This window comes from Drosophila albomicans, chromosome 2R (genome assembly GCF_009650485.2).
Source record: "Drosophila albomicans strain 15112-1751.03 chromosome 2R, ASM965048v2, whole genome shotgun sequence".
Taxonomy (NCBI): domain Eukaryota; kingdom Metazoa; phylum Arthropoda; class Insecta; order Diptera; family Drosophilidae; genus Drosophila; species Drosophila albomicans.
This window is the reverse complement of record NC_047631.2, coordinates 13,311,596-13,328,667: the sequence shown is the minus strand read 5'-3', so window position 1 is coordinate 13,328,667 and position 17,072 is coordinate 13,311,596. Positions and strand designations below refer to the sequence as shown.

At 36.6% G+C, this 17,072-nt stretch overlaps 1 protein-coding gene across 3 annotated transcripts in view; it reads left to right on the top strand.

Annotated features, from left to right (window-relative positions):
- LOC117576832 (headcase protein) overlaps window positions 1-17,072 on the top strand; it is a 100,834-nt gene that overhangs the window by 55,675 nt on the left and 28,087 nt on the right. Inside the window, exons 3-4 of one of the 3 annotated variants that reach the window (XM_034261908.2) lie at window positions 178-225; window positions 15,581-15,590. The exons of 1 other annotated variant lie outside the window; for it this stretch is intronic. In XM_034261908.2, the coding sequence (XP_034117799.2) occupies window positions 178-201 (24 nt within the window). In that variant the 3' untranslated portion in view covers window positions 202-225; window positions 15,581-15,590. Of the gene's footprint in view, window positions 1-177; window positions 226-15,580; window positions 15,641-17,072 lie in introns of those variants that run through there. One more of the 3 variants, XM_052006494.1, reaches the window with a different exon arrangement.

The window sequence follows — 17,072 nt, the reverse complement described above, 5'->3', positions numbered from 1 at the left end:
ATGGAAAAATGCTGCTCTTCTCATTTATATATTTTTTTTGCTCGATTTTCGCTTGACTTTCACTGCAGCTGCTCCAATTTATGTGCAGCTGACCTGAGACTTGAGTGTAATTAAAATTTAATTTCTATATACAATTTAATTGAAATTAATTTCATGGATTTCATTCTTTCGTTGCAGGTATGTTTTGACAATGCCACATAAATCTACGTTTACCTTTGGGTCTGGGTGAGTTGCAAAGAGCGCAAAACTTTAACGATAAACTGACTGAGAGAAACTAAAACTAAAAAACTTTATAGACACCGGTGCACTAAACACAAGTTTGGTGGCAAAAGTTTTTCCTGCTTTTGCTGGCCACACATAAACATCTTCTGATTAAAAGTTTTAAATTAATTACTTGGAAGGATTATTTCAACAAAAAATATTATGAATTTATAAATAATAAATGCAGTTTGGCAGAGTTGGCTATAAGAAATAAATTTAATAAAATTAGCAGACAAAAGGATCATAAATTTAGGAGACTAATTTGGCATTTTGGCTATGTAAAAGGATTTTAGCTCGATTTAATGTCTCTGGAATGACTTGATTTCCTTAGGGAGTTATTTTTTAGCTGCACTTCTTGTGGCACGTCGTGAACATTGAAATATTTTATAGACCAAATTGTGTCACTGCTGCGGGCATTTTATTTACAACGCATAAATGCGCTTAATAAACGCGCGTTGCGCGTTGCACGTTGCAAGTTGTGCGTTGCACGTTGTGTTGCACCTTCCATGGAGTTGTAAAAAGTCGAAATAGTTTCGGCCAAAGTTCCGCTGCATTAAACAGCTGCCCCAAAGCAACAGCGAACAGCAACTTTATTAGTTTGCGACCTTAACGAATTTCTCAGCACATTGCACATACGACGCGTTGGCTGCAACAACACCAAGCGTCGAGTTGAGTTGAGTTCAGTTCGTTCGTGTGCTCGTCACAGTTTATGGCCACACATTTTATTAGGAAAGCAACACCAACAGTAAAAACAACAAAAATGGCTAAATTTGTATTTTTTTGTTTTTTTATTGCACATATTTTTTATTGCCGCTTTTATGCGCACTCTCAATTGAGTTGCCGCTTGAGGTGGCAGCTTCAAAACTTCCCTCTTCTGAAGCGCACACTGCCAAAGGTGAACAAACTGCGATTCTCTTGCGCTGATTGTGATCAATTGACGGCTCCGTGTCGACATCTATTTTGCGTCTCTATTTGATGGAATTGAGTTCTTTCTTGTGTTCTTCGTTCGCTCTATTGTTCGACTTATCTGCGGTTGTCTCGCAGCACGACTTTTTCTCGAGTCCTTTATTCAAATGTCACATCACATCTGCGCAAAATGATCCTTGAAGGAGCTACTGCGCATTTCCCAATTTCGTATTACGCCGCAGTTGGCAACTGCGCAGGGTTCCATCGCTTGATTGCCCAATCATCCAACCTTTAAGGCTTGGCAATTAATTGCCACATGGCATCGTCGCCATTCGGCAAGTCAACGCAAAAGTCACGTCAAAACGGCTGTCAACAGACAAAAGCGGAGCACAATCAAAATGCAAAACGAAGTCCTTTCCATTTGCTTAACCCCTTTGTGTCCAGGGACAGGCCCGGGAATGTTGTTGTCAAGCAGGATTCGAGTTCTAAAACTTGTTGAAATTTTATGAGCAACACGAGCGCGCCTCAAGTGACGCAACAGTGACAAGACTGCGGGCTAAAGATATTATAAAAACAAACAGGGAAATGTTGACGAAAAAACTAGTTCGAAATATTGTAAGAACTCTAAACAATAGATGAAATCTTGGCGAAGACCTAATCGTAAAAGAAAATTATATCAAAGTGAAGCGCACTGATGAAAACTTGGTAGAGACTTGATCTTAAAAGAAAAATTATCAAATAAAGTGAAGCGCATTGCTTTTCCAGTCTAGAGAATTTCAATGCAAAAATTCCGCTTAGACATTCCGATTTATTTGTATTAAATTGGTGTCGATTAAAGTTGTTCAAAAGGCTTCACTTGTATTATATTAATTTCATTACTTTGTTCAACTTCTTTTTATTAAATTTAATATTACTGCTAGAGAAATGCACAAAAATAACTCAATTTATTGTTTGATTTCCTTATTTTTATCTCTTTTTAAATTAACATTCAATTCCTTGCTGCCAGAGAAATATGCTCAAAATATGTCGAATTTATTTTTCTTGTTTTCATCTCTTTGTTTCAGTTATTTTCACATTTTTTTTTAATTTAAAATGCAATTTTTTCATTGCTGCCATGCACAAAAATCCCAAAAAAAAAAAAAACAAATATGCCGAATTTATTTGTGTTATTTTCATGTTGCATGTTGCACAGAGCTTAAGGGTTGTGCAAGTGGCTGCTGCCAAGGATGTCTGCGAGTCACGTGCAACCCTTGATGCGGCTGTGGATGCTGCTGTTGATGTTGCTGATGTGGCAAGTGCAAGTTGCAGTTGGTTGCACGCGCTATGTGTGTGTGTGTCTGCTAATTTATGCAACACATTTTAATTGCCTCTCAATGCAGAATGTGCAGCACGCCGTTGCATAATTGCATACGCTATTATTTTGTTTTCTGTTTTCTCTGTTGTTTTCTTTTTTTCTGGCGCATGTCCTTGCAACTAAATTGGAAATACATTCATACTATATAAGTCTATGCAATTACTTGCATAATCCGCATTTTTAGTTACAGACGTTGCAGCGTCGCTCTGGGATTAGACACTGTGTTGCATGCTCCCTTTTTGTGCCTGACTACACACACGCACAGTCTGGACTTGGCAATTTAAATAAATTCAACGACAGTTTACGAAAATTATGAATTGAAACGAAAATGTCTTGGAAAATGTTTTCATTTTCCACACAAAAATTTCTCGACAGCTCTCTTTGTTGTGTCCCTTGACAGAAGTTACTTTCTCTGCCACAAAAATGACCTTTTGGCTCCTGAAGAGTCCTTCAGATGCCGCTGATAAAGTGCATTTGGTGCTTTTGATGCAAATGACTCGAGTCTCTGGAATGTGGCCAAAAAGAAGAGAAGAAGCTTTAAAATATGTTCAGCTCAAAGGGCTGACGGTGACTTACGCGTAATTGCTCGACGCTAAAAAATACAATTAAAAACATATTACACACATTGCAGGACACTCGTTTGTTGCCTCTTTTTATGTGTCCTGCATATTAAGTGGTGCTTCAGCTTAACGCTGCAGACATTCTGTGACTTTAATTATGCACAAATTATTTTGGCTTAAAGCATACCAAAACAAACGAGAGAGAGTTACAGACGGGTGTGCTCGACTATGTGATACTTGTTAATAATAAATAAAACTCAATAGAACTTTGTCCTAAATGTATTCCAAGTAAATGTATAGCAAAAATACTAAAACATACCGAATGGTATGTATGGTATTTTAGTTCTATCTCTTGCAGTGTTTTATACAAGTGAGAGAGTTACAAACGGGTGTGCTCGACTATGGGATACCAAATATATGTATACCAAAAATACTAAAATATACCGAATAGTATATATGGTATTTTAGCTCTATCTCTTGCAGTGTTTCATACGAACACACAGAGTTTATAGGGTCGAAGATGCTTCCTTCTGCCGCAAACTTATAATACCATTTTAACCTACTTGTAGCGGGTATCAAAATTTGCGTCAATTATGCATTTAATATGCAGCGAACGCATTTGCTTTTGCCATCTATAAAAGCGATTTATGCGCCAAAAAGGATACAATTTCAATTAATTTTAAGCTCTCCCACCTTCAAGTTATTTTTCCTTTCTTTCAGTCTGTGCGTCTGCTGGAAATTTGATTTCATTTGGCACGCGCAGCTCCAAAAAAAAGGGTTGCGACTGAGATATGGCGCCATTAAGGCTCATAACTTGTGTTTATGCCCGCTTTAAACTGTATTGTGTGGGCCATATAAATCGGATTAAGTCCATTAGGTGGTTTGGGGGCAAAGCAACTGAAGTCACAGCTGAGACTCTGTGAAAGTCCACTTCAGAAATTGGTCGCGCAGAAAGTCACTTGAGAACTCACTCAATTGAGTGAAGACTAAAAGAAAAAGTATTGAGAAACAAATGCGAAGTGCAAGTTGATGTTATTAAGATATTATTTTTGCAGTGAAGTAGTCGTAAAGCTGTTTAAGAGATTATATTTTTTAAAATTTCGGATAAGAGGATAACGTTTAAATTATTTGATTACTCTTACGTTTTTCTTTTTTTTATAATTTAAGTTCTCATTAGGAACATCAATTGTCTTGAGAATGTACAAAAATCAATCAAGTTTTTCCCTTTTTTTTTAAATTTCTCCAATTTCGAATGAGAATAATGCTAAAAATAATTTTGTCTTTCTTAATTTTGTGTTTTTCTTCAAGATAAATCTGATTATATACTTCTTTTATATAAATGCTTTCCTCTAAGCGATCCTTAAGAAAATAGAATTGTCTCGATATTAAGATATTAATGAGATGCAATTTATTTTCTTTAAAAAAAAAAACGCATACCATTTAAAATATTTGTTTATGCCTAAACAATTTTTAGTTTATTTCTTATCAAAAATTGCATTAAAAGCTCGTATTATATAAATGATATTCTTGAGCTCACTCATTTGTCCTGAGAATTTACAAAGTTCCCTTAATAATTTTACCTCGATGAGACGCTATTTAAATTCCTTAAAATATCAAAAGAGCCTATGAGGATGCTTAAGATTTAAAAGTTAATCAATAATTCTGTGTTTTTCATTTGAAATTAGAAGTTCATGTTATATAATTCTGTCACCCTCATTAGTAAAATAAATAGTCTCAAAGTTTGACTAATATTTTCCCTTTAATGAGACACGATCTTAATCTTGGGGAATGTCAGATGCCAATCGCATATCAATTTAATTAATAATCATTAAGAATTTGTGCCTTATATACTATACAACATTTAATTACAGCAGTGCTTCAATCTTTTCTGTCTTTTACCTGCTCAGCGTCTTAAGTTTCCAGTGCGAGGAGCAGCTTCTGAGATTTCAGTTCAGTTCAGTTGCTGCTTCTTCCTTCTTGTTCTTGCTGCTTATTATTTTTTGTATTTTTGAGAAATTCTTTTCAATGAAACCTAACAAAAGCGAAAAACCTTATCGCTACCGAATTATAAAAATTATTTCTGGCTGCCTGAAAAAGAGACAACACAAAAAAGAATTGCCGCATCGCAAGTTTTTTTTTTTTTTTTTTTGACTGAGCTACCTGAAAGGGCGAAATTAGAACCTGAAAAAATATATGGAAAAGAAGAAGAAGAAAACCAGAATATTCAGAACGTTCATTGTTAAGGCTTGAGGATCGATCCTGGCTGCCAGGCACTTTGAAGAGGGTCGACTCTCTGTGTGCGTGTGTGTGTGTGTGTGTGTGTGTGTGTTGCAGTGGCACGTTGACGTTGCGGCTGCGCATTGTCGTTGTCTCAGCTTACTGAACAACCACGAAACAACAACAACCAGAGCATTGACAATGACAATAAGAGGCGACCGCAGTTCGCTTATCAGATTACATAATGTGACATAATTAATTTCGAAACGCGTCGCCTGCGGCTTTCTCCCAGACTCCTCTCCACAACAACAATAAAAAAATGTTAAAATAACTCTGTCTATGTTTTTTAAGGGCTTAAAAGGGCCATGTTCGCAGCTAGTTCATCAAATTTGGGTCATCATTCACCTCACCACGCGTGTTCAACGCGTTTTCCAGCTAAAAACAAATCTCTTGAGCCACCTTTAAGCCACGTCTATTTAAATGTTTTCTGTTTGTGTGTGGCTATCGCAACGCTGGAAATCGAAATCAAGAGAAAAAAGGGCTTCTCGCTAAATACGTTGAAATCCAATTTTCAACAAACATATATTTTATATGCGTACGCAAAGAATTTGTGTAAATATACAATATATTTTTTTCGGTTGTTGTTTTTCTTTTTTTTTTTTTTTGGTATCAGTCCGCACATAAATCAAGCAATTGCCTGCATAAATATTTCGTCTCTTTCTCACAGAGTCTGTTCACAATATGTTCTTTTTGGCTTGTTGTAATAATTTTATTTATCACAGAAATTGTATCGTCTGCTCAGTTTTCTGTTTTCTCTGTTTTTGTTGTCGCGCTGTCACGCATAAGACAATGAGACATTAACCCAAAAACAAGAATTCGGGCAGTGTAATTTGTTAAAATGTTTCAAGAGAGACACAATGTAAGAATGCGCTAGTTGAGCGGAGAGACTATTATCGATACCCTGTAAAAACATGATATCATCAAGGGAATAAATAAAAATTATATCTTCCCCTCCATAAATGGTTAACAAACCCAATTTGGTCAGATCAAGCGATGATAAAGCAATTGCTTCAACTTACACAACTTAATTACACCTTGCTACTAGCCGGTTACAGGGTATGCATTAAAACAAACTGCGCTATTTGCAAAAATGTGGCATGCGAGCGACGCATTAGGGAAATGCATACTGCGAAGTTGTTGTTGCTTTTGTTTCAGTAGAAATTTACATGCAAATTTGTAGAGCGCTTTTGTTGTTATTTTTTATTGTTTTTACGATTGGACGACGGCATCCGTTGCAAAAAATACAAATTATATACACACAAGTATATCAGCGGCGATTTGCATAAAATTATTGAATAAAAATAAATGACATTACGTCATAACTTTGCAACAACAACAACAACTAACAAAATTCGCATTTATAGTATTTCTTTCCCTTTTGTTTATAATCAATTTCACAATTGCTGCTTTTTATATCAACTCAATTAAAAAATGAAAATTGCAAAATGTTGCCCCTTTGGGAGGGTGGGAATCGCTGATAAAACACACACACTCACAGATAGCATTACAAATACAAACACAAACATGAGCAATCAGAGCCATTGTTTCAAGGATTTCGACACCATAAAAAGCCATACAATATTTAAGTCATAAAAATGCGAAAAAATCGTTATTTTTTAAGCGCAAGTTAATCAGCTGAGGCAGAGTGGGAAGGAGAGAGAGAGAGAGGGGGAGCAGAGCACGATAAGAGCATTTGTGTACATTAGACACACAATATTTATTACTGACAGAGGCAAATGCCATGTAATGCCTTCCTCCATATATCGTATAAACAAATATATATACACATATAGTAAGTAAATCGTATGTAAAGCGAAAATTGTTGTTGCCTCATAGTCTCATTTCTATGCTACAGGACGTGACTTATGCGATATATATTTATTTCTTTAGTGGACGAGACGTCGTAGTTGGTCGTCAGGTTTTCAGTTCAGAAAACAAGTCCATAAACCTTGTCTGGGTCGCATATATTTCCCCCCTCCCCCCACACATATGAATGAAAACTGAAACCGTAATAAACATTTAGTTTCGCATTTTATGCATTTTTCATGCGCATTTTTTCAGTTGCTTTTAATACTTGACACGCAAATAGTTGAGAAAGAGTCGAGTAATGTGACGATAAAATTTCGAGAATTTTTATTTATTATATTTATATGAATTTTTAACTAATATTTATGTATTACACATTTCAAAAGCTCATAAATTTAGTCAGAAATAAGTAACAAAGTTTAGAGCAATTTTATTTATTATTTTTATAATAATTTGTCACTAATCCTCAGATCTAAGAAACCTTAAGAGCTGCAGTTATTAAATTTGGTGACAACATTCTTCTCGAATTTTCGCGTTATATGGTGTTCCATAGTTGAGTATTTTACTCTTTTTTTACGAAGTATTATTACAAAACATATGAGTGACAGACTGCTGCCACATACTGCGTCGCCACTAGTTGCCACAAACTTTTGTTAATTGAATCGTAAAAATGCTCAGCATAATTATTGTCGCTTCCATTGTAAAAAGTTATTGTTATTGTTTAACGGCCGTCGTAACATCCACTTAAATAATTGCATTCCTCTAATATTATTATTATTATTATATATTCCGATATGCGTTGGCATTTCCATTTTCTCCTCCCAAGCAAATCCCAAGTAAACAAAAGCCAAAATGCAAACAACCGAGCGAAGCCGCCTCCAGCTCCTCCTCCTCCCCAAAGTCAAGAGGGCAAATGTGTGTGGAGGAGGTGGAAGGCCGCTTGAGTTCATCGCTCCAAATCAATGCTACCTATCTAGGTAATACCTATGTCAGTGGCCATTGGCCATATGCCACCACAGCAACAACAACAGCAACAACAACAACTGCAGCAGCAGCAACCGTTGCACGCATCTTGTCAACAATTTTTGCGCAATTTTGGACGCAATGCAAATTGTAAAATGCTAAATAAAATTGTGCACACGAGGGCGGTATGAGAAAAATTGTTACGACCACCGACTAAAAATAAACTCGCATATAACGCTAATTGGACGTAAAAAATAAAGATTAAAGACACTGCAGCAGCATGAATGATGGCCACCAATTTAACACTATAATAACTTGTTATTGGGCACTTAATTTTGGTTTATGTTTTGTGGACATAAAGTGTACAAAGTGGGGGGAGCAATAAAGCAACGAGTAGTCAAGGTAAAAGCGAGTGTTATTAAATGGTAATGATATGTGTCATATAGAAAGTATAAAATAAATTCAAATAAAAATATGTTTCAATTTGTTGAATTATTAAATATGATTTAAATAATAAAAGCAAAAATAAAAGGAGAAATTTATATTTATCAAAGTAACTTTTTTTAAGATTTATTAAATTAAATTTAGAAATTATAAAGCAACATTATAATATATATAAAAATATAATTTTTTTCTGTTTCTCAATTTCCATAAATAAGAATGGTTTTCTCAACTATTTTAGGGTTTGCTTTTTGTCAAACTCAATTTTATTATCAGCACTCTCTGTTGCAAACTGTTTGAGCTACCCTCGTTGCCTGCTGCTGTTAGTTTGTTTGGCATGCAGCTGATGATGATGAGGAGGGCAGCAGCAGCTATTGACACTTGGCCGTATTGCCATGAAGCGCATTCCGAGTGCATTCACTCCGCTGTGTGTTGTACGCACTGATCTTTGCCATTCACACGACGACGCGCGACGTCATCATTTGCACAACAGTGCTGTCCCTTTACATAGGGCAACCTTGTTTGTGTTTGTGTATCATCGCAGTACTACTAGCCATGATTTACTTAATTGAATACGTGTCAATCACACATTATTACAAATCAAGCAAATGTGATTAATGATTGACAATAAATATTCCAATTTTTGTTGCCCCTCTCTCTGTATTTGCATCATCTGTGTGCCGGCTTAAATGAATGACTTTGATCATTTGAATGGCATTGTTAATGCTAAGAGCATCATCGATCCATATGCAAAACAGGTTTTGGCACAAAAACAAATCATTGCATTAATTATGTCAGTTTAATGTGCAAACTCGTTTACGCGCGCTGTGATGCGATAATGAGAGACACACACACACACAGGTCATTAATTAGTCTAAATACAGTTCATTAACATAAGCTGTTGGATAATCTATAGAATAACTATTACACTATGATACTTAGGCAACTGCATTGAAGTAAATAAAATAATACACGACTGATGTATTAATTTGTATACGTTTTCAATTAGAAAATATGACTATCATTATTTATTTAAATAACAATTCAATGAATTTCTGCTACTAGTGAATTAAATATCATTATATTTCTAAATACCGTTCTAAATGTTTCTAATCTTGTGGACTCGAGTGCATTGCTTTCTTTCTCATTTCCAATACTGCAGCTGGGTGCTGTCTCTATCTGTGTGTAAGTGTGTGTGTGTGTGTGCGTGTGCCAGATTCTCGATTCGCAATCTTTTCAATCACACTCTCGAAAACGATGCCAAACATCCGCCGTGTTAAGCAAAAATAAATGCGTTTAACTTTTTTCTTTCTTTTCCGTTTTTTATTTATGCTTGTTTGGCTTTTGTTGTTCTTAGTGTGCTGTACATTATTTAAGCAAATTAAAACAATGTAAATTAATGTCAACATGCGACATTTAACATTAGAAGTCAAGCAGCTGCATGTTGCACATCACATTGCAACAAAAAACATAAACAGCAATAGGCAACAAGTGCAACTATCAGCTAAAAACATCAAAAGCATTGCACATGCAACAAAAAAAGAGACTTGTTGCAATTAGTCAAATTTGCCTGCAAGCAACAAAAGCAACAGCAACAGCAATACAGGAGCAATAGCAACAACAACAACAACGAATGATGAATTTCATTATGTGATTTGCTAATGTGACGCTGCAGCCGCTGCTGTAACGGCCAAGAGCGCAGCGGCAACGCTCTGCCAACGTCGTTTAAATGAGGGCCGCCCACGTTAGCGACGTCGACGTCGAACATTGAGCAACGCGAGTGCAATGCACGACGTCGCTGTCGCTGCTGCTGCTACTGCTGCTGCCAACAACTAAAAACTGCAAACAAAATGTGCAGTGCAATGCAAGAGACAGACAAAAAAAAAAAGAAACAACAAATGTGTGCGCTGGCAATTGTAGTTTTTGTAAAACAAAATGAAATTGTTACGCGCATTACATGACTGCGCTGTCGACGTTGTTGCTGTCGCGACTTTGCTGTTTGATAATAGCAAAAAACAACAAAAAGCCGGCGACGTCGCTGTCGCTGTCGACGTTGTCGTTGTCGCTGTCGAACAACGCCACGGCCCAATGACAAAAAGTGTGCGATAGGTCGGTGTTGTACTTTTTTTCTGTTTTTCGTTTTGTACTTTTTGTTTTGTGTCGTTTTGTTTTCGTCTACGTTTTAGCATAAAAGAGTAATGTAAAAGGCTTTTGGGTAAACTGTCGATAAACATATGATATCGATGAGGTAAAGCTGCTATGTACAAGGCGATAAATTTGTAAGCGATATCGATAAAGTAGAATTTCTATGCACAATGCGAAAAATTTGTAATCGCAATTGAGCTTTTATCGATACTCAGTTCTTATTTGCATAGAGTATTTACAGTTTCGTTGTCGTTTGCTTTGTTTCAACTGCTGCTAATTGTTTTGCTGTTGCAGTTGCAGTTGCAGCTTGCAATTTGCATGTGTCGCGAGTTTATTGACCGCGGCGTGGGCAGCAGCAAAACTATTTATAGATAAGAAAATGTGGCAAGAGTGCCAAGAAACGTTGCGCAAGCGGCGAGCGCGTGACGGATGGAATACTCAAATTGCCAAACAGAGATGGCAACGAAAAGAAAGAGAAAGAGTGAAACGTAACTATCAAGATGGCATTTCTTTAATACTACAATATTGTTGTTGACCGGCAACAAGTTGTGGCAGATGCTTGTTGCTATGCCAAAGCCGCCACCGGATGTTGCGCTTGCCCCTTGCTTGCAATCATAGCGCAAATGAAGCAAACATTTTTGCTGTTAACAACTTAATGCGCTCCGCTCGATGGCGTCGTCGTCGTTGCCCCGCTGATTATGCGCCTCAATCAACAGCAGAAACATAGCAAAGGCAACAACACCAGCAACAACACCAACAACAACGTCGTCGACTGCACTTCATAATTTTTGCTATCTGAGCTGCTGTCGCGCTCGCTTTTTATTTCACTTTTAATGCAATTAACTTGGCACTTGTCTGACAATCTATCTAACTGCTTGACTCTCTGTCTGACTGTCTGCCTGTCCCTCTCTCTCCTTCTCTGTCTGCATCAGTGTGGCTCTCGCCAGACATTGCCGTCTTTGTCATTGTCGCCGTTGGCTCGTTTTTAACCTGTAAAGAGCGTTGTGGGTTTTGTTTGCTTTATGGCCAGCTAATGCTGTTTTTATCTGTTTTTCTTGGCCAAGATTTATTTTATTGTTATTGGAAAAGCCGCACAGCAAATACACACTCGGAAAGTTTCAATAAAAGTTGCCAGTAAAACTTACATATGACTGTCTATTGTTGTCTCTCTCTTTCTCTCCATCTCTGTTTCTCCCTCTCGCTCTCGTCTCTGCTCTTATTAATACACCATTAAAGCGTGATTAATGTTGTTTATTTCGCTTGAAGTTATTAGCTAAATGTGTTAATTATGAGTGGCCGATTAGTTGGCTGCCAAAGATGAGAAAGAAAAGAAGCTAAACTCGTTGTTGAAGAATGAATTAAGTGCTCTATAATTGAGCCACGTTTACTGATTGAATTAGATTCTAAAGAGCACTATAATTGTGCTTCTACAATGTTATTTATTACAACTTGCAAGCAATTGAGTCACTCCTCCACTATTAATGCATAAAATACACACAGTGTCCTTCAATTTTTTTGTTGTTATTTGCATAAATATTGCAAATTGTTTTAACGATTTTCCAAGCGATATTTCACACCAAACATTAAGCAAAAAAAAACAAAAAAAACGCTAAAATCAATTAAAAATGTGTTTGCCAATAGTCTGAAGTGGGCGGGAGGAGTGGCACACTGTGACTCGGTGGGAGTGCGAAGGGTAAAGTGCTGGATTGGCTCATGGTAATGACCGCGCCAGCTACGTAGCCTGGTGTCCATGACAAAAATGCATAAATAACATAAACGACAAAAAGCACAAACAAGTCGACGGCGAGACGACTTCAAACAAACAAAACGACTTTGAGCAAACAAACGAGCGAACGACGAGCGCCCAAAAAACGTGTCAAAAAATCATTTAAAATAACTAATTTTATATGCAAAAATAAACAGCAAAAAAAGTAGATGCAACAATGCGAAAACTGAAAACTATAATTGAAAAACTTTTATGTTTGCGCTTTAAATATGCATTTTTGATATTAGAAATTGTTTATTTATTTATGATTTGCTAATGCACACAAAAGTTGAAAGGTATTTTGCTAATCAAATTAATTTGAGCTGTTCATTAGCCTACGGTCATACTATAAATATTTTAAAAATTCAAATTCAAACAATACTTTGTATTGTTTTAAATGTTAAAAATATGGTTTAGCAAATTGATATTTTTAAAGTTCAAATGAAAAGTATTGTTTTAAATTTAAAAAAATGCTATTTTATTAACTAAGTTTAACAAATGTTTAGTTTAATGGCAACTGGAAAAGATAATTATGAGATCTTAGGTAGTTTTAGAATAGAAATTTTGAGAAACACAAGAAACCAGAGCATATTTCTTATAGTAGCTTGTGTAAAAAGTGCAGCCTTCTAGGTCTTACCGTTTTAGGCTGTAAGTTGATAGTTACGTCTAAGATCGATCTGAGACGGTTATTTACTTTTAAGAAAAGCAAAACAAAAGTACGCTTAAATTCAACGTTGTTTAAAACTTGCAGCCTCCTAGCTCTTACCGCTTGAATTATGCATTGATAGTTCCGTCAATATGTAAGTATCTAAGACAATCAGGACATTAGTATTCAGAAATATATCCCAAAATAAAAATTGCAGCCTCCTAGCTCTTACCGCATTAATAGTTCCTTTATTAACTTTCTATACTTAACTCAATCAGGACACACACTTTAGTATGCAGAAATATATCCCAAAATAAAAATTGCAGCCTCCTAGCTCTTACCGCATTAATAGTTCCTTTGTTAACTTCCTATACTTAACTCAATCAGGACACACACTTTAGTATGCAGAAATATATCCCAGACTAAAAATTGCAGCCCTCTAGCTCTTATCGCATTGATAGTTCCTTTATCAATCAGGAATAAAAATTGCAGCCTCCTAGCTCTTACCATTTGCCAAGTCAGTCAGACAGTTTTCTATACATCTCATTCTGATTTGCTTTTTTTTTATTTCACTCGCATTTAATTGCTTTAAAGTGAAAGTTGAATTTTCTTGCAGTGTAACGTTTAGAGTGGAAAGCGAAACTATTAAATTGTATTTGAATGGAATTGCATAGCTAACAAATTCCAAGTGATATCACGACTATCTGAACAACATGTGTGTGTGACAACACCTAGAAGTTCAAGTCAACGTCATGAGCCAGGGCAAGTAACGATTGCCTTCGGCGTGCTGTTCTTGAAAACTTGCAAATGTCAGGTTGAAAATAATTGCTTAACTATTTGCTCGATATGTGAAGGGGTAGAGAAGAAGGGGGCGGTTAGGGGGAATTGTGGCAACATCTATTAGTGCTGCATAATTACAGGCGCTGTGCAAAATGACGACGATGACAAATGACAAACAACGTCAAGTTTTCGGTTCGTAATTCGACCTTAATGAGGCGCCTTTAATTTAATTTAATTACCACCTGTCTAGCTGTGTTTCTCCTTCTATCTGTATTCAATTAACACCTCTCTGACAGTGTGTGTGTGTGCAGGTAAATAAATGCAAGCTTCGGCTGCTGTCGAGTCTCATTTTGCTGTGTTTTATGTCTTTTGTTGTGTTGTGCATAATTTGTTTGCCACTCGCGTCACGCACATAAATTAGTAACTGCTCAGTTGACCCTCGCACCCACAACAACAGCTCTGAAGAGAGTGAGAAGCAGTGGGTCAATGTCGACAAATGTCGCTCATCGCTGATTTAGACATTCCGCCATTTATGTGATGCCAATAAACGTGTTTCACTCTGTTGCAACTTTATTAGCCAAGCAGCCACAAGTTGTTGGTGTTGTTGTTGTTGCTGTTGCCCCCAGACTAGAACACACAATTGGCCCCATAGCTTAACTCAATCTATTAGCCAGATCACAACCAGTCGAACTTCAGGCCAGCTGCTGGCGAACTGTCTTTGCAGTTTTGTGGCTATCTTCTGCACCATCGAGCATCGCATCGAGTAACGACCGTTTTGGCCATGTTGCGATGTGTGTTGTGTTGTGTGTGCTGTGGCCAATATAAGCTTTAAGCATTTGTCAAATTGATTGCGAAATAAATTGTTGTTTCATTCGCCTGTGACTGTTGCAATTGCGCCTCGTTGGCCAAATTAAAGACGTCGCCCCATTGTGTTGCATTCATTGTCTGTCCGTCCAGAAAGATGATGCATGCACCTTCCGTCTTGCGCTCGCGCTTATCTGCATATAATTTAATACTAAATTATAGACTCTACTCCCATGAAAGGAGAGTTTCTCCATTTGCATTTGTGTGTGTTGTACGTGGCACAGGCGATAGGCATCTCTATGTCATTATAAATAATCGCTTAATTTGTTGCAAGCGATTTACGCGGTATTTTCGTTGTGTATCTTTAACTTTTATTCGCTTAATTTGAGGCTTTTCATTTGAAGTTTAATGTATACAAATTTAAGCATTAAATCTTAATGCTTATTATTATTGGTTTTAGATGGGAATTCAAATGAAGATAGATTGATATATCGTTATAATAAAGTTAATAATAGAAAAAACTTAATGGGGAAATGTAATATACGATTTTGTAGAGAAACAGAAATATATTAACTTGTAATTAAGTTAATATTGGAGCCGAATTTTATAGAATAAAGATTAGATTCTTATAGAAAAGATAGTGTAGTATAAGTATATACAACCATATTTCATTTTACTTAAGTGAATATTCATCAAGCAAGAATTTGAATGATTAATACATTTCACAATGAAGATTAGATAGAGAAAGATAGTTTTTTTAGGTACTTCAGTTCAAGTCAATGCTCACATTTAATGCGCTTAATTGAGCTTTCACTCGAGCAATAAATCAATTAACTAATCGGAATTGTGTCTACCTTTTATTTTTATTGCAGGTATGTAGACCCTGTACAGTTTCCTCGTACTCACTCCATAGTTGAGCTTGTGAATGACTCATTAACCGCAAACGAATGGCAATCGTGAGTACTCGACGCGCACAAAACCGCAAATGCTATCAAAACTTTAATATATGTGCGACTATATGTATATGTATATATCTATCTCTACATATATGTATTACCTTGATATATTCATAGCTCGTTGCTGTTTCTGTTGTTGTTGTTACCCCCACATTGACTTTTGTCTTGTGTCTGGCATCGCATCGCATCTGTGGCAATTTGCATAATAAGCGCACAGCTGTTAATTAATAACGGTAACGGGTCAGCTGGCCAATAATAAACAGCAGCAAAACAGAGACAACAAAACAACAACAACAACAATCGAACTACACCTTCGGCACAAGATCAAAAGCTGCTGAATATAAACGAGCAATAATTCGAACATATCAAGATGCCAAAAAGCGTATCACAAATTTAAGGCTTACAACTACTTTTATTTTTTATGATAGCTACGAAGCGATATATATTGGGGAACCTAGGTAGGTGGAGCGTTGCACGTATGAGTATGTATGTGTGTGTGTGTGTGAATGATCAATTTGTTGAACGATCTTTTTGAAGTAGGCGTTTGCTTTACATACATTTGTAAGTGTATTAGCTGAGCCGAGAGCATTTCCGCTATTCTGTTTGCAGCATTTTACATAACATTGGGATCACTCGCTACCCCAAAAGGGTCGAAGAGTTTTATGGCAGACCAAGTGTACTATAAATCTGTCCGTCCAGCCAAAGAAATCTGTGTAAGTCAAAGACTAAGCAAGCTAGAGCTATGAAGTTTTGGAAATGTATTCAGTTACCTTTATTTTGGTAGAAGAGTTTTATAGCTAAGCGCTATAAACTTTTCCGGATTTCTGTCTGTCCTCTCAAATAAAACGCTGTAACTCAGAGGTTAAACAAGTTAGAGCTATATAATTTATTGTCAATATTCAGCTAGTGATACTCAGACTTTGGTTATTGTGGCGCCACCCTAAAAAGTGCAAAATCAATTAAAAATCGTTTATAGCACCTTTTATTTTTGTTCGTCATATAATCGATGCAGTATTTAACTGTCGAGCACTCTCACTAAACATTTGTAGCTTGCTTGCCTGAAGGCACTGTTAAATCAATTAAGAAATCATAGACACGGTCACGCCCCTCGCCCCCGCCGCCTAGCTGCGTCAATTGACGACGCCGACGTTGCAATTTTCGAGTTTGCGGCGCCACCAACGCTCAGCCGGAGAGCGAGTTGCAACCGAAAAAAAAAAAAATACAAAAACAACTTTGTATTTTGCAATTGCACGCTGCACTTACAGACAATACAAGCAACAATACATGCAACATTTGGTTGCAACTTGCACTCGTATCTCTCGTATTGTTGTGTTGTGTGTTGTAAGTATGTATAAAGTAGTCTGCAGCTCGCAATGCGATGGGGAGTGCCAGCTGTTGTTGTTATTGT